General features: G+C 41.8%; 1 protein-coding gene across 1 annotated transcript; it reads left to right on the top strand.

Moving 5' to 3' along the window:
• The first annotated feature begins 322 nt into the window (after positions 1–322).
• EIF2S2 (eukaryotic translation initiation factor 2 subunit beta) lies at positions 323–25,014 on the top strand. Its single transcript, XM_039498808.1, has 9 exons — positions 323–554; positions 11,713–11,893; positions 13,776–13,879; positions 15,220–15,355; positions 15,729–15,829; positions 18,114–18,262; positions 20,202–20,258; positions 21,892–21,977; positions 23,022–25,014. Exons 1-9 carry the CDS (start codon positions 540–542, stop codon positions 23,195–23,197), a joined length of 1,005 nt encoding a protein of 334 aa, XP_039354742.1. The 5' UTR covers positions 323–539; the 3' UTR covers positions 23,198–25,014.
• The last annotated feature ends 1,425 nt before the right edge of the window (positions 25,015–26,439 follow it).

The raw sequence follows: 26,439 nt of genomic DNA, 5'->3' as shown, positions 1-26,439 counted from the left end.
AAGACCGCAGCTGGAATACTGTGTACAAGTCTGGTCAATGATGTTTAAGCCCCAACTCTGTGGGGACCCCCCACAACCTCCCCACCCACCACTACCCCAGCTCTGCCCGGGCGTCCCAAAGCCCCATCTTGCAGCGGCTGCCCACAGCCTGTTCCCCAGCCAGGGATCACACGACCCCCCGCCCCGCCGATTCTATGCCTGGCTCCGTCACCGGCCCAGCTACTCTCAGCCCGTCCCTTCCGCGCCGCGATGAGTCACACACACGCGACAGCCTAGTCCCGGGCGCACGCGCACCATGAGAACTACAACTCCCGAGAAGCCTTGCGGCCGGGTTGGGGGAGCTTGCTGCGCTTGCGTACATCCGGGGCCCGGCCGCTCTGTGCGCTTGCTGATGCAAGAGAGCTGAGCTGAGCCCGGCGGTGGCTGCAGTACCTCCGGGAGGCGACGGACTGGCTCCGTGAGCGGCGTCGTAGTGACCGGCTTCGGCGATTGACCCTCCTCCGATTCCGTAGCGCGCTGTGCGAGCCCGGCCCTCAGCCATGTCGGGAGACGAGGTGAGGGGCAGCCGGGCCTGAGGCCTGCGCCGCCGCCATGTGGGCAGCCGGGCCTGAGGCCTGCGCCGCCGCCATGTGTGGGAGCCGGGCCTGAGGCCTGTGCTGGAGCAGAGAGGGGCCGGGGCTGAGCCGGGCGCGGGTCGCTCCGCGCGGGACCTGTCCCGGGCTTGTGAGAGAGCCGGAGCGGGCCTGTGTTTCTTCCGTCGGCCCCTGCTGGGTGTGGGGGAGCGGGGCCTGGCGGGTCGGAGGGGGCTTGGCCTCGCCTGCTGGGGGGAGGGGAGGTCACCCTCCTCAGGCGGTGGGAGGATGACTGAGGCGGGGGCTGCGCTTGTGCGGACGGCCCTCGGCGCTGCATGGTGGGCTCGGGCCTCTGCTGGGAATGGAGGCTTCAGGCCTGCGCGGGAGCGGTGTGGGGGTGGGAGCCTGCCTGGACGAGGGGGTACCACTCCCGGGGAGGGAGGGTTTTCTCTCTGGATCCCTGAGATGCTAACGAAAAATTAGTTGTTTCTGTCTATTAAGTAGTCTCCTTTCCCAGAAAAGCACGGGGGTGGGGGGAGGAGGAGGAATTTTAGAAACTGGACTCCAGACCCTGGCTGGCTACTAGTCTGTGTAGATGAGATATGGCCCGGTCATTGGATAACTTGCAGCGATTGACAAGGATATTTTCTCTAGTGCCAAGTGCTGCTTCTCACCCACCCCAGCAGTTTGTCAGTGGGTGAGTTTTATAACACTAGTAATAGTGATTATAGCTTAAAGGGGAGGAGAATAGCTATATTGTTTTGATGTGGTCCAAACAAAGTTGGTTTCACTTGCCAAAAACCAACAGCAGTTCTTGACTGTTGATTGATGAAAACTAGAGCCTAGAAGAATGTGGTGTTGCTCCTGCTTGCATCAGTTAATAACAAGGAAATAACACTCAGTTTTTTTGTAGTGCTTTTGCTGGTTTTTTTTCTGGGAGGGAAAGACGACTTTATTTGCAGAGGGGTTGCAATGGTGTGAGTGGAGTGGGGAAGGAGCTTTCCTTTAGTCAGTAGCACCTTAATCTTCCTCCTTTTAATACTTAAAGAACACCTATTTAGGCCTGGTCTACATACACTATTTGTACTTGCATAATTATTTTGTATACTGGTGTTAGTTTTTTACCAATATAATTACACCAATTCAGTTCCTTGTGTGGACACAGTTATTATGGTATAAAGATGTGTTTACCTGATATAGCTTATTCCCATTCCTGTATGGGAATAAATTATGCTGATATAAAGTACCTTTATGTTAATATGACTGTCCATGCTAGGAGGATGTATGTGTGCAACTCAGTTTGTCTCTCTTTAACTGCTTAAAAAAAAATGAAGATTAAGCTACAATTGAGTGGCGGGTGAACCACTCCCATTGAAACCCCTGTTTCCAGGGCAAGGCTAGCTTCCCACTCAAAATACTCCAGAATTTACTGGCTTCTGACTGATGCAAACAGGGGCCAAATGACCATTGAAGACCATGAGCTACACCAGTGGTTCAAATAGGGGCTAATTCAAAGTGTAGGCAAGACCTAAGCTCACTAACTGGAAGTTAGATGTACTTTTTCAGTTTGTATTTTATGCCTTTAACAGCACTCTGATGTGTTTAGTCAGTTTCATTGTTTCCATGTATAATCAATATCAGGATCTGAAAATACTAGCAGTCTATACCATGTAGGAAATTTTCATAAGCAAGTAGCATTACATTTGCAAGCGCCTAAACTATTGTTTAGGAAAACGTAACTATCTAGCCCTTGTGGCTCCAAAGAGAATCTTCCAGATGCAGAATTGACAAGTGGCCCCATCTCCCCCCCCCCCCCCCGATGCTTTCATTTGGCAGCCCTGTCACATCTGCTTGCATCGTTTGGTGAGGGGGAAGCAGGGGAATCTCATGTTTTGGCCTGTGGGAAGATGCACTGGGCTGGAAACCAGGAGGCAATGAGTTTTGATCTTACCTTTTCTACTGAGTGCTGTTAATATTTCTGGGTGGTTCACAATCCTTGTTACTGACTAGGGCCTCACACACTTAGTCTGGGAGACAGGCAACTATCGTTCCCTCATTTTACAAACAAGATACTTTGTGGTGCCCCCCTTAGTTAACTTCAAGCACAGCTGGGAATAGAACCCAGGTCTCCAATATGACAGAGTTAAGTCTTATCCACTCTGCCTTTTAGAATCAGTGTACCAAATGTATATGCTTAACTAGCCTGCTGTAACCACAGCTCTAGCTACTAGATCACAGTTTGCTCCCAGAGCCAGGAATCGGACCCAGGAATCCTGATGCTAAACATTCCACTGCTGTCTCACAAATAGTTGTGACCCACTGACAAAGAAAGGAAGCTTCATTCCTGAAGGTGTGTCAGTAGTTCTTATTTGGGGACTGGATGATCCAGAACATTATCAGAGTTGTAGAGCCAGTCACCAGTTTGAATCCAGCCCAGCCCAGGCATGAAAAATCGTTCCCATCCAGTGTATATGTGATACCCTCATACTCATTTCATATTGAGGTCCTCGCCTATCACAAATTTTCCACCATGGTTTGCACTAAGTGACAGGTTGACAGAGGCCAGAACTGCATCCGTGATGGAGATGAACTGTCCCTGTTAGCCCTAGCAAAGTAGTGTGCATGAAACTTGCCCTGCTGCTGCCCAGTAGATGAAGGTGACTCCCTTCATCAGAGATCAAATAGTCCTGTACCTTTCATCAATACGATTTTAAAGTTATTTATGTAACATTGTAAATATGCAAATTGTCATTCAATTATTGACATAGTGTTACACAGACCTGCATGAAACTTGGAGTCTACACAGGTGTGACTTGAGCGTAAACCAGTGTAATATCTGCCTGAGTCTAGGACAGTTTTAGTGCCTGTACTGGTAGCTTAAAACTCTTGCAAGCTGCAACAAAGTGAAAACTCCCGAGTTGCTAGTCTGTTTAAACTTGTGCTATACAGAATTCTGTGGGGAGCACTGAAACTGACAAAGCTAGCGACAGAGGCAAGTACTGGAGCTGTTCACACAGAAGAAGAACTCAACTAAAACTAGGGGATAAGTATGGTAGCAGGAATGTGCCCCAGTTGAAGCAGCCAGCGTGTGATGAAGTCATAGGATACTAGCCCACTCTTGCAGTGTTGAGAGGCCCTTCGTTGGAAGGAATGATAGTGTGTGTGGCAGAGGGTCGTCTTCATATTTACTAACCAGATGGCATGGGGTCCAGTGACAGCACTGTCATAGGAATCCCAGTATGTTCTGCATTCCCTGCAATTTGGGAATTGCATTGTCTTCTCACCTGAATGTTGCCTTTGGACAGTGGGACCCTCGCTTTTTCTATTGTCTCTAAGTAGATTTACTTTTTGCTGGTTACGAGGGCTCTGAATTTTTTATTTTATACGTTTTATTTATTTATTTTGAGAAGGGGATCAGTGGGATTGGACAGGGGAGAGAAAGATGGTCTGAATTAGGAGAGATTAGTATAGTTGAAAGACTTTGGCTCTGTCTACACTACCGCTTTGATGTGCTGATGATCGATACACTGAGGGTTGATTTAGCGGGTCTAGTGAAGACCCACTAAATCGACTGCAGATCGCTCTCCAGTTGACTCCAGTACTCCACTCGAATGAGAAGAGTAAGGGTAAGTCGATGGGAGAGTGTCTGTCGACCCAGTGCAGTGTAGAAACTGCAGTAAGTTGACCTAAGCTACTTTTGCTTCAGCTACGTTGTTGGGTTGGTTTACATGGTAACGTAGACATTGGCATTGGGGGGAAAATGGGGTGGAAAATGGAAGGAGAAATGGGGTAGAAAAGAATAGAGGAGGTGGTACATAAAGCAGCATAGGGAAAGAATGATGTGAGTGGCTTTTAGGTTGTAAGTTTTGTGGGACAGGGACAGTCACATTTTGTTTGTGCAGTGCCTAGACAATGGGAGCAGTCTGGTTAAGACAGGGGTTCTCAAACTGGGGGTCACAAGGTTATTACATCGGGGGTCGCGAGCTGTCAACCTCCACCCAAACCCCCCTTTGCCTCCAGCATTTATAATGGTGTTAAATATATTAAAAAAATTTTAATTTATAAGGGGGGGTCACACTCAGAGGCTTGCTATGTGAAAGGGGTCACCAGTAAAAAAAAGTTTGAGAATCATTGGGTTAAGATCTTTAGGTACTCATTATCATAGCAAATTCAAATAGGATGTTGCCAACTTGCAGATGAGTGCCACTGGGATCAATCCCTGGCTAGATCCTTAATGTGGTCTGGCTGGATATTTAGTTAGATCCCTCACTGGCAATCATCATCCCATTGAATCTTTTGGCATCCCTGTGATTGCTGGGCTTGTAGTGGCGTTCCTTGGTAAACCAGCTTTGGAAGTTGGCCTTTTCTAATAAGGTCTCTCGGTGCTACTACTATTTAAATATTTAAGTGGCGGGAGAGAGCAGGAAACGAGGAATCTCTATGGGACAGTGAATGCCTTTTTAGTAAGTGTTTGCATGCTTCCTATTGCAGTCCCTGATTGGAGCTCGTGGGTGATACAAATAATAACTATGCTGCAAACAATACAGGAAAAGGTGCACCATAAAGAAAACACGAAAAAAAAAAAAGTGCAGTGAAGCCTGTGGGGGGAGAGAAAAGATTGAGGTACTTTTTAAAATGTGCATTAAATAGGAAGTTTAGGTGCAGGGGATATTGCTTGGGAAAAAAGATGGCAGCAAAGATAACTGTCACTCTGAATGCTTGGCTTAGGCATTGTCTAAACAAGAAAGTTGTACTGGTTTCTCTTAAATTTGTTTTTACACTCCTTTGATGCATGTAATAGATTAAATTTAAATGCAAGAACAGATATGTAACTGTTGAAGCATAGGGCTAGGGTATTTCTGCATGTGGAATATCTTTTCCCCACCTTCAGATATCCGCACATGATAAAGGCTACTTCTGAATTTTGTTTATATAGCCAAATCTCCCTACAGATTACAACCACACCTTTTCTGCCCATGAATCTAGCATTGTTTTTATTCTGGATAGAAATCTTAAGTTTCCTGCCTTTCTCTCATTCCGTTTTGACTCATGAGCTTCACAGGTGCCTCTTTAGCAGCATAATTTGAAACTTGTATTATGCCATGAGTCTTCCCAATAATGTTTGTTTTTATTGTACCCATCTCTACTATTCAGGTGCTTTACGAAAGGTTGATACAGCTGTCTCCTTTTGAAATGACAAACTCCATTGCAATCCATTTAAGCCTCTTAGGTTGGATCTACATAAGCAAACTTTGTAGCTTAGCATAATGTTACATGATATGGGGACAAATGTCTAAATGCTCTAAATCCACAGTACATTTTCCACCATTGATACCACTGGTGGAGCTTGCTGAATTACTGCTGGGAAGTTTTGAATGGATGACTCTGTAGCCTAACTTGTATTTGATAGTAAAAGTCATAGTACATGATTGGGTTTCCCCTTATTCACGTAAACAAACCTGTGTCTTAAAAGAAATCCTGGAGGATGTAAGCAAACTTTCATTTACATATCCCCCAAAGGATGCTCTCCCCTCTGGAAAGAGCCACAGTGCGGTGTGCTTGGCTGTGCATGACTTTCCCTGCCATGATGCCTATAGCATCTTGATGCCTGCTGCAGAATCTCCCAAACTATAGGAATCTCCAGGTGGGGAGATGTGAGCGGTTTCTGGCCAGGCAAAACAAACAATGGGACAGGACTGAGTTTGGCCCTGTATTTATGTCTGAGAAGCTACAAAGGGTTTGCTTCTGGTGTCTTACAACATATCCTCATTAAATTTAGTCATAAGTAGGGCTGTCAAGCAATTTAATCATGCGATTAATCACACTGTTAAATGGTATTCTATTATTGTTTCTTTTAATATTTTTGGGTGTTTTCTACATTCTCAGATTGATTTCAATTACAACACAGAATACAAAGTGTGCAGTGCTCACTTTATATTTACTTTTGATTACAAATATTTTCACTGTAAAAAACAAAAGAAATAGTATATTTCAGTTCACCTAATACAGGTACTGTAGTGCAATCTTTTTATAATGAAAGTTGAACTTACAAATGTAGAATTATGTACAAAAAATAACTGCATTCAAAAATAAAATAATGCAAAACTTTCTGCAAGTCCATTCAGTCCTACTTCATCCAATCACTCAGACAAAAAAGTTTGGTTACAATTTGCAGGAGAGAACACTGCTCACGTCTTGTTTACAGTGTCACCTGAAAGTGAGAACAGGCGTTTGCATGGCACTGTTGTAGCTGGCATCGCAAGATATTTATGTCTCAGATGTGCTAAAGATTCATATGTCCCTTCATGCTTCAATCACCAATCCAGAAGATATGTGTCCATGCTGATGACGGGTTCTGCTCGATAACGATCCAAAGCAGAGTTAACTAATGCATGTTCATTTTCATCATCTGACTCAGATGCCACCAGCAGAAGGTCAATTTTCTATTTTGGTGGTTTGGGTTCGGTAGTTTCCGCATTGGAGTGTTGCTTTTTTAAGACATCTGAAAGCATTCTTCACACCTCACGCCTCTTAGATTTTGGAAGGCACTTCAGATTCTTAAACCTTGGGTCCAGTGCTGTATCTGTCCTTAGAAATCTCACATTGGCACCTTCTTTGCGTTTTGTCAGATCTGCTGTGAAAGTGTTCTTAAAAAGGACATGTGTTGGGTCATCAAACAAGACTGCTATAATATGAAATATATGGCAGAATGTGAGTACAACAGAATAGGAGACATACAATTCTTCCCCAAGGAGTTCAATCACAAATTTAATTAATACATTATTTTTTTAACAAGCGTCATCAGCATGGAAGCATGTCCTCTGGAATGGTGGCCGAAGCATGAAGGGACATATGAATGTTTAGCATGTATGGCACGTAAATACCTTGCAACATCATCTACAAAAGTGCCATATGAATGCCTCTTCTCACTTTCAGGTGACATTGTAAATAAGGTGCAGTCAGCATTATCTCCTCTAAATGTAAACAAACTTGTTTGTCTTAGCAGTTGGCTGAACAAGAAGTAGGACTGAGTGGACTTGTAGGCACTAAAGTTTACATTGTTTTGTTTTTGAATGCAGTTATATAACCAAAAAAATCTACATTTGTAAGTTACACTTTCATGATAAAGAGATTGCACTACAGTACTTGTATGTATGAGGTGAATCGAAACATTATTTTTATTTGTAATAAACATATTAAGTGAGCACTGTACACTTTGTATTGTGTTATATTTAAAATCAATATATTTGAAAATATAGAAAAACAATAGAATACCAATTTAAATTTATTAAATATTTTTGGATGTTCTACATTTTCAAATATATTGTGCACTTCAAGGCGGAGAGAATGATTCACGAGTGTGTATTGCCTAATACTACTACTAGAGGAGAAGTACAGTTTACAAAGGCTTGGAATGTGCAAACATTCAAGCACAGAATTTATTAGCCAGTTATACAGAAACACTTAAAAAGCTCGTAGTTTGAGAACTTCAGTCCTCACTCTCATGTACCTGCAGCGCACATGCGGTATCTGTATGTTGCCTATACTTCAGATAATAGCCAACATGTGAAGTCTTCCTCACTTCAGTAGCTTAGCACAGTGCTCTGTGAACTGCCTGCATAATTAAATGTGTTGAGACCCAGGCAATGAGGGATTTGGAAAAGTGGCCACCGAGCAGTGGAGAATAAATTTTTTTGACAAGAGGTAGGTCCATGAAAAGAAATACTGGATAACCATTATCTTACTGGAATAACATAAGTGAGGTTAGTAGCTGAATACACAAGTATAAAAATCTTAATTTGTAGATCTGCTGGGATAACTAAGTTACAAGGCAACAAAACTCACTAACATAATACGTTGCTGGTTCTGACCGTGCTACTTACTAGGGCAAGGCCGTGAATGAACTCTATCTTACTGGGTTGTTGCATCAGTGGCCTCAACCTGTATGTGATGCTGTCACATTTAATAGTAGGGTAGATACCCATGAGCAACAAAATGATAGGCTGTTTGGTCTGCCAGTCTATAAAGTCAGGATTAAATGGAGAGGCAAAACATTAAAGTATGATGGAAATTTAGTATGTAAGCTTTCTAAAAAACAAACTGTGTGGTTATACCAAATACTCATGGTCCTCAGATGCAAGAGATTAAGGGGGTGGCTCAGTATTGAGGACACTAGTCTGGAATTTGGGAGACTGGATTTAGTTTCCTCTTCAGCCCCAGACTTCTTCTGTGACCTTCAGCAAACCACATAGTTTCTTTGTGCCTCAGTTCCCCATTTATAAAATAAGGATGATAATCCTTTCTGTCTCACAAGGGTGGTGTTAGGATAAATTCACCAAAGAGCATCAGAGGCTGTAGTACTAATTAATTGAGGTCATATAAATATTTTAGGTTGCGATCATATTTTTGTACATGTAACAACTGTTTGTCAGGGATGCAGAATCAAAGTACCAAAGGTTAGGCGCCAGAGACAAGTATTTTTGGTGGAGGGACCTTGCCTGTATCACTCCTTGCTAGAAGTATTTGAGCTCAAGCCTGTCTTTAGAGTGTTGTGTTCCTTTTAGGGTATGCCCATATTCCAGTGTGAGCCTGGTCTCAAACCTAGCCCTCCCCTTGCATCTACACTGCAATTACTCTAACCCAGGACCCCAGGCCCTGCAGGGCTGGAGGGTCTGAGCTCAAGTTAAGCTGAGACCCAGGGTACAAGCCCTATTGCTTTGCAGTATAGACACAGCCCTGTTTTTAACTCATGTCCCAGGAGTCAGCCAAGAAGTAACCCACAATTCCATGGGACAACTTCCTTAGTCCTCTCTATCCCAACAATCTGCAATCCACTTTATTGAAAATGGAAGCCATCCCCCTTTGCCAGCAGCAGCTCAAGTCAGTGTTAACCATAGATTAGATTAGTAGGGTTGGAAGGGACCTCAGGAAATCTAGTCCAACCCCCTGCTCAAAGCAGGACCAATCCCCAACTAAATCCTCAAATGGCCCCCTCAAGGATTGAACTCACAACCCTGGGTTTAGCAGGCCAATGCTCAAACCACTGAGCTATCCCTTTCCCTAGTCTCTGCCGATCAATGATCTGTAAGTATGCTATCAGACAGAGACTCCTGGGTTTATAGTGGAGAGTGAACTGATCAAGCCTTTTGCAAAGCAAACTGCTTCCTGGTAATGTGCAGGGCAGGCAGTAAAGTTTCCCCACACTGCACCATGGGGTTAGTGGGACTTGACCAGCTGACCTGTGTTAGGGAACCGTGGGCTAGAGCGGCCACTTTTCAGGGAGGGGCAGGGGATGGGGTCCTTGGGATGCTGGGATATGGTTACTTCGATTCAAGTCTGTGCATTGCAACATGGATGCCTGAGCCCTAGGTGCTAGCATGGGTTAGACAAGTCTTAACACGGTGTTAAAACACAATGGAGACGCTCAAGCCCATGGACCAACTGACCTGTGTTAGGGAACAAGTCCCACTAACTCTTGGCATACGTTACAGTGTAGACATACTCTTAGTAATAACCTTGCTGCGATAACTGAAGCTGAAGAATAGAAATAACAGGTAACTGAGGAGTGAGTGATGTAAGCCTTGTCTACTCTAGTGACACTTTTTGGAAAAAATTCTCTAGCCTCTGACACAGGTTCAGCACCTCATGAATGTAACCTTTCTCAGACAGAGGTCTGCTTTACCTAAAACATAGGTCAGCCTAGCTACGTTGCTCAGGAGTGTGAAAAATTCACACCCCTGAGAGACATAGTTAAGCTGACCTAATTCCTGGTGTAGACACCAGTAGGTTGATAAATTAATTCTTCTGTTGCCCTACCTACCACCTCTGAGAGAGGTGGATTTACTGCAGTGAAGGAAACCCTCCTTAAATGGAAATGCAGCTGGAGGCCAATCTACCCTAAGGCTCCCAACTCTAATACCTGTTCAGCTGAACTCAGGGTTGATAAAAATAGATGTTTTTTATTTAAATCAGATTTTTTTATTTTGTTTAAAATTATAAGTTTTTCTTTTTAAAAATAAACCTGTTTAAAATGAAATCTGAATTTAATACAAAATGTGCTAAGGACTAAACCACTTGTAATCACAGAACATTTAAATAAATAAGTTTGCTGAATCCATGAGTCTCTGTTAAACACTTTGAGTTAAAGATTGCTTTTCTCTGTAAAGAGAGATGTTCTCTTAATTCTAACTTTTGAGGTCAAGCTCTATAAATATGGCACAGTAAGTCATGTGCCATATTAAGGGCTTGATCTGTGGCGGATATAGGGGCTGTGCTACTGGGTGCAAGAGACTAGCAGAGACCTCACAGGCATTGGGACTCCATCTCTGACGCCAGGAGCCCTCATCATGTACCTCGTCACTAGGTAGCAAAAAGATGCACCAAATTTAGTGTAAATGCTTTATTTAGTTATAAATCAACATATTTAGTGGTTATATCACCCAATGATAATTCACCTTACTGTAGAAAATAACTGAAGTACAGATGGAAAAGTTTATTAAAATCTATTTAAATTGAGGCTTTACACATGGGTGATTTAAATCCTGATTTAACTTAGGTGAACTGGTGTTAAAATGGCTGGAAACTTTTGAAAAAATTCACGAAGTGTAGACAAAACCGAAGAGCCTCAGTACTAGAATAAAAGGTTACTTTAGAGATCTGTCCTGGGACAAACATTTATCATGCTTCTAAACAAGCATTTGGAGTCATGTTAACTTGGACTAGTTATCAGCTAACTAAGTTAAAACATAACCATCAGTTATAGTATAGACATACTCCCACTTTGGGCCAAAGCCTAAGGACTACTGAGTTAGCTGAAAAGAGTGCTGTACGATGGCCTCTTTCAAAGTAACCTGCATAAAGTCTGCTGGTGCTACTGTAACAGGGGCGGCTCCAGGCCCCAGCACGCCAAGCACGTGCTTGGGGCAGCAAGCCGCGGGGGGGCGGCAGGCAGGGTGCCTCCCGCAGGCTTGCCTGCGGAGGGTCCGCTGGTCTCGCGGCTTTGGCGGACCTCCCGCAGGCAAACCGCCAGAGGCAGCCTGCCTGCCGTGCTTGGGGCAGCAAAAAGCCTAGAGCCGCCCCTGTACTGTAACAAATTAAATGATGGTAAATAATGTTGCTAATGAACACTTGACTTTTACAGATGATTTTTGATCCCACTATGAGCAAGAAGAAGAAGAAAAAGAAGAAGCCCTTCATGCTGGATGAAGAAGGAGGAGAGACACAAGCAGAAGAGACACAGTTGTCAGAAACAAAGGAAGTAGAACCAGAACCAACAGAGGACAAAGATATAGAAGCTGATGAAGAGGACAGTAGGAAGAAAGGTATAGTGAAACATTTCAGTTGGCAGCTTCAAAACATGGCTCCCAGCTGTGTGTCCTCAGGGCAAGGGCTATGTACAAGTACATGAAGACAATTGACCACAATAAGGCCTTGGCTCTGATTGGGCTTCTAGGTACTGCTGTAACACAAATATGTAAAAGTGATTTCTTCTCTCTCCTTCTTGAGCTTGTCTGCTGTACTCCTGTAAGCAAAATGGTGTCTTAATTTACAAAAACTCCGCTTTCTCCACTGCAACTGAAGTCTTTGTCATGAACAAAATTGAGAGGTGCTCTAAAAACTGCCAAAATTCTTGTGGTCTGCTGTATTATAGTTCTAGTTCTTTGTATTCTGAGCCCATTTAATGTAGAACCAAAAAGCAGTTGCAATAATTTCGGAGTAACAGTAAAAGTTAGGAGGGGAAATACTCAAAATCATTGCAAGACAAGTTTTTCTTGGTGTCCTGGTCAATGACAATAGCCAGTTAATCCAATATTGTACTCTTCAAGATCTTGCAAGAAATAACTTGCAGTTGTATTCGACTCACTTTAACTGAAGTTAGCCATATTGAGATGACTGATAACATGAAGTAAACTGAAGGGACATTACTAACTTAAAATCACATTTATGTGTAAAATTAACCTGGTACTTGTAACACCTAAAATGATTGAAAAGGCAATTTTATCTCTTTTCCATATTTTTTTGTGAAGTCAAGTTTCTCTATCAGAAGCACAAATTTTCCTTTCTGTGGTCAGTTTCCCCTTGTGTGAGGAACAGCAACAGGGAAGATGGAAAAAATATTTAAAATAAATAGGAAAACGTGATTGTATGCCACAAAAATTGTCAAGGGGTATTCTGTGGCATGTGTAGCACTTGTACCTACTAAACTAGCTATTTTTTTTAACCTGACTAGTTTATCCTAGTGAGTAGGTGTCCCTTTAAGTCTTTCAGGGGTATTGTTTTTGAAAATCCATATCTGAACCCAGAATACTTAGGGTATGTCTATACTGCAGTTTAAGCCCAGGGTTAGTGAGACTTGAGTCAGTTGACCCATGTTAGGGAACCATGGGCTTGAGCATCCCCATTTTATTTTAACCCTATGTTAAGAGTTTTCTAATAGGTGCTCAAACCTGGGGCGCTGGCATCCACACTGCAGTGTGCAGACCTCAGTCAAAGTAACCATATCCCAGAATCTCTAATACACACCTCCCTCCCCTTTCTCTCTCGCTTTCACCTCCACACCGCCCCCCACTTCACCCCCCAAAAAAACAACAAAAAACAAACGTGGCTGCTCTAGCCCTAGGACTGTGGTGCACTGTGGGAGGGGAAAATGTACTGCCCGCCCTGCATGTTACCAGGAAGAGGCTTGATCAGTTTGCTCTCCATTACAAATCCAGGAGGCTCTCTGATAGTGCACTTGCAGGTTGGAGATCAGAAGATAATGGGTTAACACACTGACTTAAGCTGCTGACATTGGCAAAAGTGTGTGTGGGGGGGGGGTGGTTTCCATTTTCAAGAGTGGATTGCAGATTGTTGGCATAGAGAGGGCTAAGGAAGTTGTCCCATGAAATGGTGGGATACTTCAGCTGACTCTTGGGACCTGAGTCATGTGCAGCTGTGTCTACACAGCAAAACAATAGGGTTTGTACTCTGGGTCCTGGCTTAACTCAAAACTCAAGCTCAGACCTTCCAGCCCTACAGGGTCCTGGAACCATGGGTCCAAGCCCTGAGTTAGCGCAACTGCAGTGTAGATGAGGGGGAAATGGGGGGCGGGGGGGAGGTTAGGCTCAAGCATGGGTTTGTATTGCAATGTAGACACATACCATTAGTTGCTAAACTGGTAACATGATTGCTAATCCTGGTCTTTTCAACTTTCTGATTTTTTAGATGCATCAGATGATCTGGATGACTTAAACTTCTTCAACCAAAAGAAAAAAAAGAAGAAAACAAAAAAGATATTTGATATAGATGAAGCAGAAGAGGGCATAAAGGTCAGTTTATAAGGATATGACCTAGTTTGTATAATTAAACCAAGTTGGGCTTACTGAAAATTCTCCCTTTCTTCATCCATCTGTGTCCTTGTCCTGTGCCTGCATCTCACTCTTCCATTCTTTTAAGATTGATAGTTCAGGAATTCCTTGGCAGTCAGTCATCTTAATTAGCCAGATGGATCACTATTAAATGATATACAATGTTCCCGTTATGTACACTTGGGACTAGCTGAATATACTTCTTTTACAATGTTCTTTTCTATGCAAGGCGTAAGGGGCGAGTTAGTGTTTAGTAAGCATTCTAAAGATGTAATCCTGTAAAATAAATGTGTATGTATATACACACACACCCCTCCAATCTGGTGTTCAGGTTTATAATTCCATTATTGTTTTTTGATTTGAGAAAAGTAACGTGGATAATGCCAGAAGCCATGTGCATTACGTTTCACCTAAGGTCAACTTTTCAAATGAAGGGCTAACAGTTTCCCCTGTAAAATCTTTGTTTCTGGTCCTCATGGTTTCTTTAAACATTGGGTGTAACTTTAGGGACTCTAGGAAGAGTGTGTGGTATTTTTACTCTTGACTCCTGTTTTTGTAAATCTGTCAGGTAATATATCTCATTTAAGCATGGCTGATAAGCCTGAAGAGCAGCAGAGCAAGGATATGTGCTACACAATATACACATTTTTCTGCCCTCTACCCTAAGGGAAAAAACTTCCCTTCTGACCTTCACAGCATATCTAAGCTCTGTTATTCTGTGTTCTTTACACATTCAAAAACTTCTTTATATGTAGCAAGAGCAGGATTGGAGGAAAACTTTGCCTTCAGTTTCTCTGACACATGGGATCTCTTGCCCTGGTTGTGTGTCAGTGTGGCTGGAAGCCGCTAATAAGTCAAAGGTGCTAAGTGACCCTGTACTGGTCAGTAGTTCAAAACCTACTAACCGGCTGCAGTAGGGAATGGCCATAGTTGGTCACGTGACCCCATGTTATCTAAACTGTTCAGCAATCCAAGGGAATAAAATAAACCCTGTTCTTAAAAAAATAAAGGTTAGACTTCTATATCCACAAATGCTGATTTGCACATGTGCACCAGAAGATGCACCCCAGCTATGTATGCAAAGTTGTGCATTTAAAAATCTGGCCCCAAATTCCATCTCAATAGTATAACTAACAAGGGAATGTCGGTCATCTGCCTTTAGCATAATCTAGATCTCTCCTTCAAATTTAAATCTGTCATATTTAAGAACTGCTAAGGATTTTCTGTCTCACTTCCAGCATGCTATGTTGGGTGTCATTTTCATATGTTCTGTCTGATTTATTTTGTTTTTTCTTTTGTAGGATTTAAAAATTGAAGGTGATTTGCAAGAGCCGGTGGAACCAGAAGATGACCTTGATATCATGCTTGGCAACAAAAAGAAAAAGAAGAAGAATGTGAAGTTTCCAGATGAAGATGAAATATTGGAAAAGGATGAAGGTAAAACCAACTTACCAAAAGTTTAAGTCCTGGCTTTTGCTGCTGTTGAAAGTGGGTAATCTTGCAAATAAAGTATTCTTATTGCCTAAATAGGCAGAGGTTTTTTTAGTTAAAATGCCATCTCCTTGTTTTGGGATTTTCTATTATAACGTTTAGCAGCAAAATAATATCTCAATGGTGGAGCCATGTGGTCCTTGTTTATAGTCTGGTCATATCCGTCAACGTGTGGAGGAAAACTTCGGCTCACAACATGCATTTCTTGGGAATTTTCTTGTACAGGCTGCTAGAAACAGCATTAGCACTGTGTCCAAGAAGTCCACCTCTTTTAACAACTTGTTCTTCATGAATCTCAAACAACTTTCCTTTCCCACAGCTCTGGAGGATGAAGACAGCAAAAAAGATGATGGAATTTCTTTTAGCTTTCATACTGGACCTGCATGGGCAGGTTCAGAAAGGGACTACACGTACGATGAGGTAAAGTTAAAAATGCTTTCCAACTATTTCCCAAATCCAGCTACACCAATGCTAATTAATTTATTGTCCACATATTCTGTTTCTAGCTTAATCCTTAAGTACATATGATCAAAGGTTTCTGGAAACATTAACAAAAATAATTAGAAACACAAAATTGCTGTAAAAATACAAAACAAGAACCTGATCCTGCAATCAGATCCATCTGGGAAGTCCCCCGTGCTCCACCACTGACTTCATTGGGGTCCACATAGACACAAGGATTTGTGTGGATCAAATTATGGGATTTGTGCCCACCTGTGAAATAAGCGCACACACTTTTTAACTAATTTATAAAGTATAAATGTTTCCCTCAAGAAAGGTCAATAATCATTTAAACAAATTTGTATTATGCATGCTAAGAGCAAATTTTAGACCAAGATTCATAGATTCCAAAGCCAAAAGGTAACATTGTGATCATCTAGTCTGACCACCTGTATAACATGGGCCATAGAATTTCCCCAAAATAATTCCTAGAGCAGATCTTCTAGAAAAACATCTGATCTTGATTTAAAAATTGTCAGTGATGGTGAATCTATCGTGATGTTGGTAAACTATTCCAGTGATTAATTACTCTCTTTTAAAATGTATAGATTATTTCCAGTCTGAATTTGTCTATTTTCAACTTCCAGCTATTGGATTGTGTTATACCTTTTGTTTGGTAGATTGAAGAGCCCATTATTAAAAATTTGTTTCCCATGATAGTGGAAAATACGTCATTTTGGGGAAACAGTGCAAAAACTAAGTGTCAGAAGGCTTTTTATATGCAATGTTGTGGCCTTGTTGGTTCCAGGATTAGAGAGACAGGGTGGGAGAGGTAATACCTTTTTGGACCAACTTCTGTTGATGAAAGAAACAAGCTTTTGAGCTTATGCAGAGCTCTTCTTTAGGTCTGGGAAATGTACTCTGGGTGTCACAGCTAAATACAAGGTGGAAGAGAGAGTTTTGAGTATAAGTAGTTAACACACATTTCCAAGGACCATTCAGGGGAAGTGGCCAGTTAACACCTCTCTAGTCATAGGGGGATGGGAAGAATTTGTGTGTGTGTGTGTGTGTTACATATTGTTATAATAATCCATAAATCCAGTGTCTCTTCAGTCCATGGTTTTTAGTATCCATCAACGTTATGAATTTAAGCTCCCAGGCTTGGCTTTTGAAGGTATTGTGAAGATGAGGACTGAGAGGCCAGAGAGTGATTGCTTTGTGTAGGCATATGTAGGACCCATGGATCTTAAAAGGTGTGTTTGTGGGAAGTGTTGATCCACTTATCAGTGGAGATAGAGCTACAGGTTTTGCGTCTGTTGTTCTGGCAGGTTCTGGTGCTGCTTTGAGTTGGTGTCTCCTTGTCTGTGGGGAGCTTGCTTTTGATGAGCTTGGAGAAGTTTGGGGGGAGAGGGTTATTTGAAGGCCAAAAGAGGGGGTCAGGAAAGATTTCTTTCAGGATGTGGTTGATTATGGGTTGTAACTGTTTAATAATACCCTGTATGGGATCCAGTGTAGGATGGTAGGTGATAACTAGGGGTGTGTGGTTGGAGGAGTTTTTATTTCCATATTGCAGCAGGTTCTCTTTGGGTATTTGGGTGGCCTGTTCCATGATGTAATACACTCCACAAGAGAAGTATATCTGAATGCTGGGCTGTGGAGTACAGATTTCTTGGTGTGCCGGGGTGATCTGGATTGTCTGTCGGCTTCCATTGTTGAAGCTGATTGTGGTGTCCAGGAAGTTGATGCTAGTGTTGGAGTGTGCTAGAGAGAGTTTAATGGAGGGGTGTGGTTGTTGAAGCTGCGATGGAAATCGGAGGGAGTTTAGGTCACTTGTCCAGAGGATGCAAATATAATTGAAGTATCTCAGGTATATCATTGGTTTTGTGGTGCATTTCTCCAGAAATTCATCCTCAAGATGACCCATGAAGAGATTAGCATATTGGGGAGGCCTAATGGTACTCATGGCTGTTGCCATGTTTTGGACGAAGTGCGTGTTGAATGTAAAATTGTAATGGATGAGTTTAGTGGGGTGTGTGTGTGGTGCTTTAAACATGCAGTTGAAAGTACTCTGGGGAAAAAGTACATTGTTAGAAGTTCAATCCTGCAGAAATATGATCTTAAATGCTATATCACTTAGTTCCATGGTAGTGGAGAAATTATACACATCTCTAGACATAAAATACAGCAATATAAAACGTTTTGTGGATGGCAGGGCAAATTATTAAAGGAATGCATGTTGATGTAAACACGTCTGTTCCTGCAGTTGCTGAATCGAGTATTTAACATAATGCGGGAAAAGAATCCTGACATGGTAGCTGGAGAAAAAAGAAAATTCGTCATGAAACCTCCACAGGTTGTAAGAGTAGGAACCAAGAAAACGTCATTTGTCAACTTTACAGATATCTGTAAACTGTAAGTTTGGCAGCTTTTAAGATCTCTTGGGGGCACAAAGCAGGAAATACTGTGGCCTTCCTGTGGTGCATAGTTAGTGATTGTCTGATTGCATGGACTTGCAAAAAGCTATATTAAACTATTTGTTAATCACTAAAATTGTAAATGACAGAATTGGACACAGTACTCCATCTGAGGTCTCCCCAGTGCCAAGTAGAGTGGGACAGTTACCTTCTGTGTTTTTTATATTCAGTAGAACCTCAGAGTTACGAACACCAGAGTTACAAACTGATTAGTCAACTACCCACCTCGTTTAGAACCGGAAGTACACAATCAGCATCAGGGACCAAAAAAAAAAGCAAATATAGTACTGTGTTAAACGAAAATTACTAAAAAAAAAAAGGGAAAGCAGCACTTTTATTCTGCATAGTAAAGTTTCAAAGCTGCATTACATCAATATTCACTTGTAAACTTTTGAAAAAACAACCGTAATGTTTTGAGCAGATTTATGAACTTTTCAGAGTTACGAATAACCTCCATTCCTGAGGTGTTTGTAATGCTGAGGTTCTACTGTACAACACTCCTGTTAATACACCCCAGAGCCCTTTTTGCAACTGCTTGACATTGACTCTTTCGATTTGTGATCTACAATTTGTAACCCATCAGATCCTTGTGAGGAGTACCACTGCTTAGCTAGTTATTCCCCCTTTTGTTGTGGCACATTTGATTTTTTCTTTTCTTAGTCTAGTATTTGAATTTGTCTTTATTGAATTTAATTTTGTTGATTTCAGACCAATTCTCCAATTTGTCCAGGTCATTTTGAATTCTAATTGTTTAAAACAGTAACCATGTAACTGATTAAAATGTCGGTTACACAGTTAAAGGTTTCCCTGGGGAGCTTTGGGGGGGAGTGTGGTGCAGCCCCCCACCCCTCCATGTTTTCCACAGAGCTCTGCTGCTGTCCCCGGGCCTGGGGCTAAGCTGCTGCCCAGCATCATGGTGCACCTGGGGTCCCTCCAGCTTGGGTGTGCCAGGATGCTGGCCAGCAGCTTGGAGGAACCCTGGGCATGCGGGGCCGGCAGCCCAGACCGTGGGTGGAGTTTAACCGTTAACAAAAACCAATAAGCATCAAGCCTATTGGTTAACCGGTTAAACTCTTACATTCCTAATTCTAACCCTGTCCTCCAAAATGCTTGTAGCCTCTGCCACTGTGTTATCTGTAAATTCTATAAGCATACTCTTTACTCCATTATCCAGGTCATTAGTGAAACTATTGAATAGTACTGACCCCTGTGGGACACCACTAGATGTCCTGTCCCAGTTTTACAGCAAACCAGGGATGACTTTTTTGAATAGTCTTTCAACCAGTTGTGCACCCACCTTATAGTAACTTCATCAATGCCACATTTCCCTAGTTTGCTTGTGAAAATGTCATGTGGGACTAGGGTGACCAGACAGCAAGTGTGAAAAATCAGGACAGGGTGGGGGTAATAGGAGCCTGTATAAGAGAGAGCCCCCAAAATCGGGACTGTCCCTATAAAATCAGGACATCTGGTCACCCTATGTGGGACTGTGTCAAAAGCCTTACTAAAATCACGATATCACTTCTGCTGTTTCCTATCCACTAGGCCAGTAACCCTGTCAAGAAGGGGAATTAGGTTGGTTTGGCATAAATCATTCTTGACAAATCCATGCTGGCAATTCCCTATAACTCTATTATTCTTTTGGTGCTTATAAATTGATTGTTTAATAATTTGTTCCTGTACCTTTTCAGGTATTGAAGTTAGGCTGACTAGTCTATAATTCTCTTAGCGCTATTTCAGAGATAAAAGCAGAGCCCTGTTTGTGCCTACACCTTTTATAGGCTTGCCATTCTGAGATGTTCTTATCAATTGTGATTCTTAAATATCAAGTTCTTCTGGAAGGTGGAGGTTAAAAATAACTTTACTTTTATTTTTAGATTGCATCGTCAGCCAAAACATCTCCTGGCATTTTTGTTGGCTGAATTGGGTACAAGGTAAGTAGCTTGTACTTATGCTTTTAAGTGCCTTCCTCCCCACCCCCACCCCCTTTTTTTCTTATCCAAGGGTGCCTTGGTTTGGCAGTCCTGATGCACATATTTGGGCCTGCTTTCCTCCCTCTAATGGTGTGAGTGGAGATGCCACATGGTAACTCTCCTCTCCCTTCAGGAGCCTCTATGCCAGGAGTTCTCGCATCATATTTTTGGTGGCCTCAAGAGTGCAGCCACCAACTCTTGCTGGTGGCTGCTCTGACAATTTTCCCTAAAATACTTAATTAACTTTAGGAAAAACAAATAAATATGCACAGGTACATGTCCAGATCACTGTAATCTATCTCTGTAGAGTGCGTGTGGGTTTTTTAACAGACTTAATAAAAATAGTGTGCAGTTGTCTCTATTCTTTATTGGACCTAAACGGAATAGAAACACAAATAAGGTGCCTTGAATGTTCCTGTCATTTTTCTTATTGTTTCTATTGCCTTTTTTTTAGACTTGCAAGCTACTAAGTGTGCTGTGAAAAGTGATATTAACAAACCTACAGATACCACTTTTCACAACAGACTTACTCAGCCCCAGCAAGCTTGGGGACAAATTATGAACTTGGGGCCAGAGCCCATCACCATGCAGCCAGGGGCCTGATGGCTGGAACCTGCCACCCGAGGGCTGAAGCCCGATCCCACTGTCCCCGGGAAGGTGTGGAACTCACTGGCTGCCTGTTCCTCCAGCTTGCACCCCTCCAGAGAGGGGCAGGCTTTGTGCCCCACAATCACTGCCCAGGAGGCTGTGGCCATGAGAAAAAGCCCCTGGTGGCCGCATTTGAGAAATGCTGCTCTATGCTGTGTGTGGTTAAGTCGGTCTGGTAGGTCAGGGAGGAGTTTGTAACGAACAGTGCTGTTAGTAAACCATCTATCACAGTATAAAAGAACACTTCATGGATGCATTTTGCATGACTTGTTGTTTTATTCATTTTCAGATTGCACAGTAGTCGCTAGCTGTCTGCAAAAGACAAGCATGACTAGACTTAAGTGCTATTATCTGTAGATATACAGAGAACTGAATAGCCTAGTCACAAAATACCTGACTAATTTTTAATGCCTATTAGTTCAGGGATTGAGCTCCCTTCACCTCAAACTAATCTTACAGAAAAGCTTCTAAAACTTGGTTTGAAAGATCACTGCTAACATTCTTTCTCGCTTGCATCAGCATGGCTAGAAAAATGGTTTGCTTATTGCTATTACAACAATCTATTGCGAACTTCCTCTGAACTGTGCTATAGTGACTGTTTGTCAGATCAGCACAAGTACCAGGTTCACAATACCATTGAAGAGCTTGAGTATTTTTGGGTTTCGTCCGGTGTGCCAATTAAGCTGTCTTATTCACAATAATTATTGCATTCAGGATATATGCTTAGATGATGTTGCACTTTGAATCCCTGACCATTAGTGAAATTTCATCAGTTTCTTTTGCACAGATTAAATCTTGCTGATTAGATTGCTTTTAGTAAGAAGCTTTGTGCCCAAGCGTGCATCAATTGACCTATTCCATGTTTCAGATCTCGTATCAAGTTGTAAAGAACGGACAATATTGTTCTGATTTGCACATTATTGAATTCATTTTTCTTTTAAATTAGTGGCTCAATAGATGGTAACAACCAACTTGTAATCAAAGGACGATTCCAACAAAAACAGATAGAAAATGTTTTGAGAAGATACATCAGTAAGTACAATTCCCTCTCCTACAAGTTTCTCTTCCTAGCATCTCTGTTATCTTTAGAAAATTCCTTTTATCCTTGCTCAGTCTTGTACATTTAAAGTTTGCTCAGTTTCTTATGACCACTAAAATTCAGTACAGTGTCATTTACATGGAAGTAATCATTACACCTACATTGATTCATTTATCTTTTTTTATGATGCATTTTGATACCTGTTTTCAAATTGTACATGAGAAGGCTGTCTTTATTTTCAACTGGGTCACTGGTATAAAGAAACAGATCACCCCAGCCCAGTTCTGGTCAGGATAATCCTACACAGCTGGAGATACTAAAGAATACGTGTCTTTCTCACGGTGTTATAATGGAGTAATTATAGATTACTTGGTCCTTATAGCAATAAACAAGTGGACTGGAGGGAGGCATTAGTTCGGCTCTATCCATGGACTGAAGACATGGCGAGAAAGCTAGTGAGAATATTGTAGCATTGCTTCATGCCAGTCTCAGTGACTTTCTTGCCTTGGCAAAGGGCTGATGGAGGTACTGTAGCGGGGATCTCTGACTAATGTATGTTGTACACATAAATCATTTTACCAATAAAATGTGTATACTACTGTTCAAAGGAAGCTTCATGAGATCATCTCCTCTAGCTCGATAGTCCCTTTCTATGCAGATCTGACTTTTTAAAGCACTGCTTTTCTAACAAGAGATGTTGAGATCTGGAAATGCTGCCTCAGCAGGGAAGGCATGTGCAGCTAGTAAAAGATTTTGGTTAGAATCCACTTTTTATAGCATTGGTGTCAGCGTTCAAGGCAGGCAAAACATACACCTTGTTAGCACAGGAACTAATAATAATCAGTAGCTTGGCTCTGCTTTTGAAGTCCATGTACTAACCACATGCAACTTCTGGGATACTCCTTAACTGCAAAAGGTTGGTATAGTAGTCATGTTTTAAAAAAAGATTGAAGTAGGATTTACTAGTGATTTGATGCCTCTTTCAGTGATGTCTTAATGCAGTACCTTTCAATTACAACTTCATTTCTTTTCTCCAGAGGAGTATGTTACCTGTCATACGTGTCGGTCACCAGACACGATTCTACAGAAGGACACAAGATTATACTTCTTGCAGTGTGAGACCTGCCATTCTCGCTGCTCTGTTGCCAGCATCAAAACTGGTTTCCAGGCTGTCACAGGCAAGAGAGCGCAGCTCCGTGCCAAAGCTAACTAGTTTGCTAATTGACACTGGATTTTGCAATGTGTTCTGGGGAGATGTGACTGGACAGGTTTACAATCGGAGTGGATTTACCATTGTATTAAAAAACAAGATTGTAAAAGATACCAAGATATTTGGCTTTTGATTGGTTGGTCTGTGAAATCCTTGCAAGATGCAGATCCTCAAGCTTTCACATACATTTGCTCACTGAATATATTTTACCAACTGTCAGAGAAACGTGATGGGAAAGGAGGTGCTTTTTAATCCATTCATAGACTTCTGTAAAATGCAAGATAAATTAAAGTTATTATAACAGTGACTGTCTTTCATTTGAATTTTTCCTCCAGTTTTTCTCTTAAGTTGTACCTGACAATTGCCATGAACACAATTTTACTATGACTACATGCAGACTGTGTTAATGAATTATGTCCAAAGAGCAGGATAAGACTTAAGCACACACTTCAGAGTGTCCTTTTTTCATTTAGCAAGCTCCTTTTTAGGGAGCCTATAGCTAGAACAGACAAACTAGTTATTATACAAAAGAGATACTGGCTGATGCCCAATGGCTATAATAGTCATGTCCATGTGAAAACTTTTTTTTTTTAAATACATGTAAGGATTCCTGGTTACTTTCCCTCACTACTCCTGTACTTTCATCCTTTGCTGCTATGAGAACTGGCTTACGAAGTGATAAGCTGTTCAGCGTCAACTTCCCTTAATGTTTGTGTTCATACAGCTATTAAGGACACTTTATCTGCTAAATGCCGCTGAACAGTTTGGTACAGTTTATTAAGGAGAAAACATAACCCTTAGGTAGTTCAGAAGATCAGCCCTGGATGCCATGTTGGTACTGAATGTACACCTAGTGAGTTGGTAAACTATTGTAAACATTCACAGTGTCACTGTACTAAATTTACAGATTCTCCTATGTGAATTTCTCTCTCTCGTCTCGCTTAGCTCTGTGCTTTGCACCGCTTTAAATAACTAATCAAGTTAAATGAAGCAAAAATGAACAGGGTATATCAGTAACGTTTTATTGCAAACTAGCTCCATTACAATGGAAATGTCAAAATAGTCTCTTGAGTTAAAATTTGACACTAGCAGGTGTTTTGGGTTCCAGATTTAATACACAAAAGCGGTATAGTGTAAGACATGCACCTTTCTCCACTAGCAGAAGGTATTTTTAGAAAAGAGAATTCTGACACTGATTTAAAAAAAAAAACCCACTGAACTTAGTGTAGGTCTTACACACAGCTGTACACTCATATCTTACTGTCTAGTACATGCAGTAAATGCTGCTCTCTTCAGTTTTCTTGCCTAAGAATCTAGTTAAAACTGTTTAAACACTAGCTGGGAATAGGAAAGCATACTTTCCATTTTAGTACTGTCACCTACAAAACATGGTTTCTATTTGAATAACTAACCTCTAAAATTGAAGTGTAGTGCCAGTCTAGGGAGTAATTCGGCAGCAGCAGGCTGGTGGCTTGATGGGAGTTGAATGGCTTCCCTGCATGTAACCATAGTATCTATGCACCTAGTAAATGAAGTGTGGATGGCCGTATTACTGACTCATTTTAAGGCTGAAATTGAAGGGTTTCTGTTCTGAGTTTTTTAATCTTTATTTGTATATATACTAATATAAAATCCAGTTTTGCTGGTAAACCATTTTTATTTGCTATTTGGAAACTACTTGACAATACAGTGCAGTTAAAGTCAAGGTTTTATAGCTCGTTTCTTAAAAGCATTTTGAATTTGAAGAGTGAGCTGTAACCAATGTTGGATGTGTCTTTAAGTGAATAAAACCAGGATCAGTGCCTCTTGTGTAACATATGTATTGTAGTCCTGTTTTCTTTAACAAATAGTACGGGGCATTCTTCTTTGGAAGTGAGGCTGGGGAGTAGGGGGGAGACAGAGCTGTTGGGGTGCACTGAAGTAGTCTTTAAACTGATTTACATTGAAAACAAGCGTGCTTTGTCATAGGTATGAAACCTTTAAAGACTCAGTTGAAATCCAGTAAAATGAATGTGCTTGGTCTTGAGTTGGTGACACATTTTAATGCATTAAACAAGCACGTTTCACCTCCAACTCTCCAATATGGATGCATTTAAAATACCACGTTGCTACTGAATTATCAGTCAATTACACTATCAGTCAATTCTTTGCATACTTTTATTGTGTGATATTACCAGTTCAGTCTTTGAGGAAAATTCAGAGAGGTTAAGCTGCTGTAGCTTTTTCCTGTCATTGCCCTCCCCCCCGCACCCCTTGTCTTGGTCCAGTTTACAGTCTTAGACTTAACTCCTCCCTGCCACCTTATGACTTAATTCGTGGTGAGGAGTTTCTTAAACTAGGATATGTGCATGTTACATGCTCCTGGTGGTGCTATTTCCTGATGTGCCGTGTCTTCCAGCCTCCAGCCAACGGTACAGAGTTCCTCCCGTTGGCTCATTGGATGAAATCCAGAGGACGGGTAAGAAGGTGTATTCAGTGAGTGAGATTTTAAGGGGATGAAATCAATATAACTTACAATCAAAAGGGTACCAGGATGTAAATTACACCAGCTTCTGTTTGCCTCAGAATTTGACTTTAAGAGTAGGCTCACTTTCTTTGTCTTCTCATCATTACGTTTGGAGCCCTGTACTTTGTTTAATCACTAAACCCTGAGCAGATGCAATAGTCACTGTCCCCATGACAGTATGACTTCTAGACTAACAGAAGTATGCTCTAGTAGTGCTTCTGTTAGTCTGTAAGGTGTCACAGGACTCTTTGCTGCTTTTTACAGATCCAGACTAACACGGCTACCCCTCTGATACTTGTCCCCATGAAAACAGTTTCCTTTACATTTAGGAGTATATGGGATCTGAATGAGGGGGAGATGCTTTATCATGCTTGTTACAATATATACAAGTGTAGGCAAAATGTATATGCACAATTCGAAGTCTGTTATGGGATCTCCTGGGACACCTCTCAGACTGGTGTACACTTGTGGTGCATTCACATTTCCAGGTGCAAAGAAATGTACTTCTGTGGGAGTTGCACATTCATGTAGGATGAGTGAGAGGAGGAGGAGTAAGATACTCTTCATGCAGGAGAAGAGTAAGATAGTAGTTAGAGTGAATAGGGGGGCCTTAGATGGGGCAAACCCTTTGCTTGCCTTGGGATAAACTCATACCCACACAGTCATGGAGTTTCTCTGGATAAGGGACACATTTTGCTATCCGATTTCTCAGAGGTGTCAGGCTTTCCATTCTCACCCA

Source organism: Mauremys reevesii, linkage group 13 (genome assembly GCF_016161935.1).
Source record: "Mauremys reevesii isolate NIE-2019 linkage group 13, ASM1616193v1, whole genome shotgun sequence".
NCBI classification, from domain to species: domain Eukaryota; kingdom Metazoa; phylum Chordata; order Testudines; family Geoemydidae; genus Mauremys; species Mauremys reevesii.
Note: the sequence above shows the minus strand (reverse complement) of the source record. Positions and strands in the feature narration are given on the sequence as shown.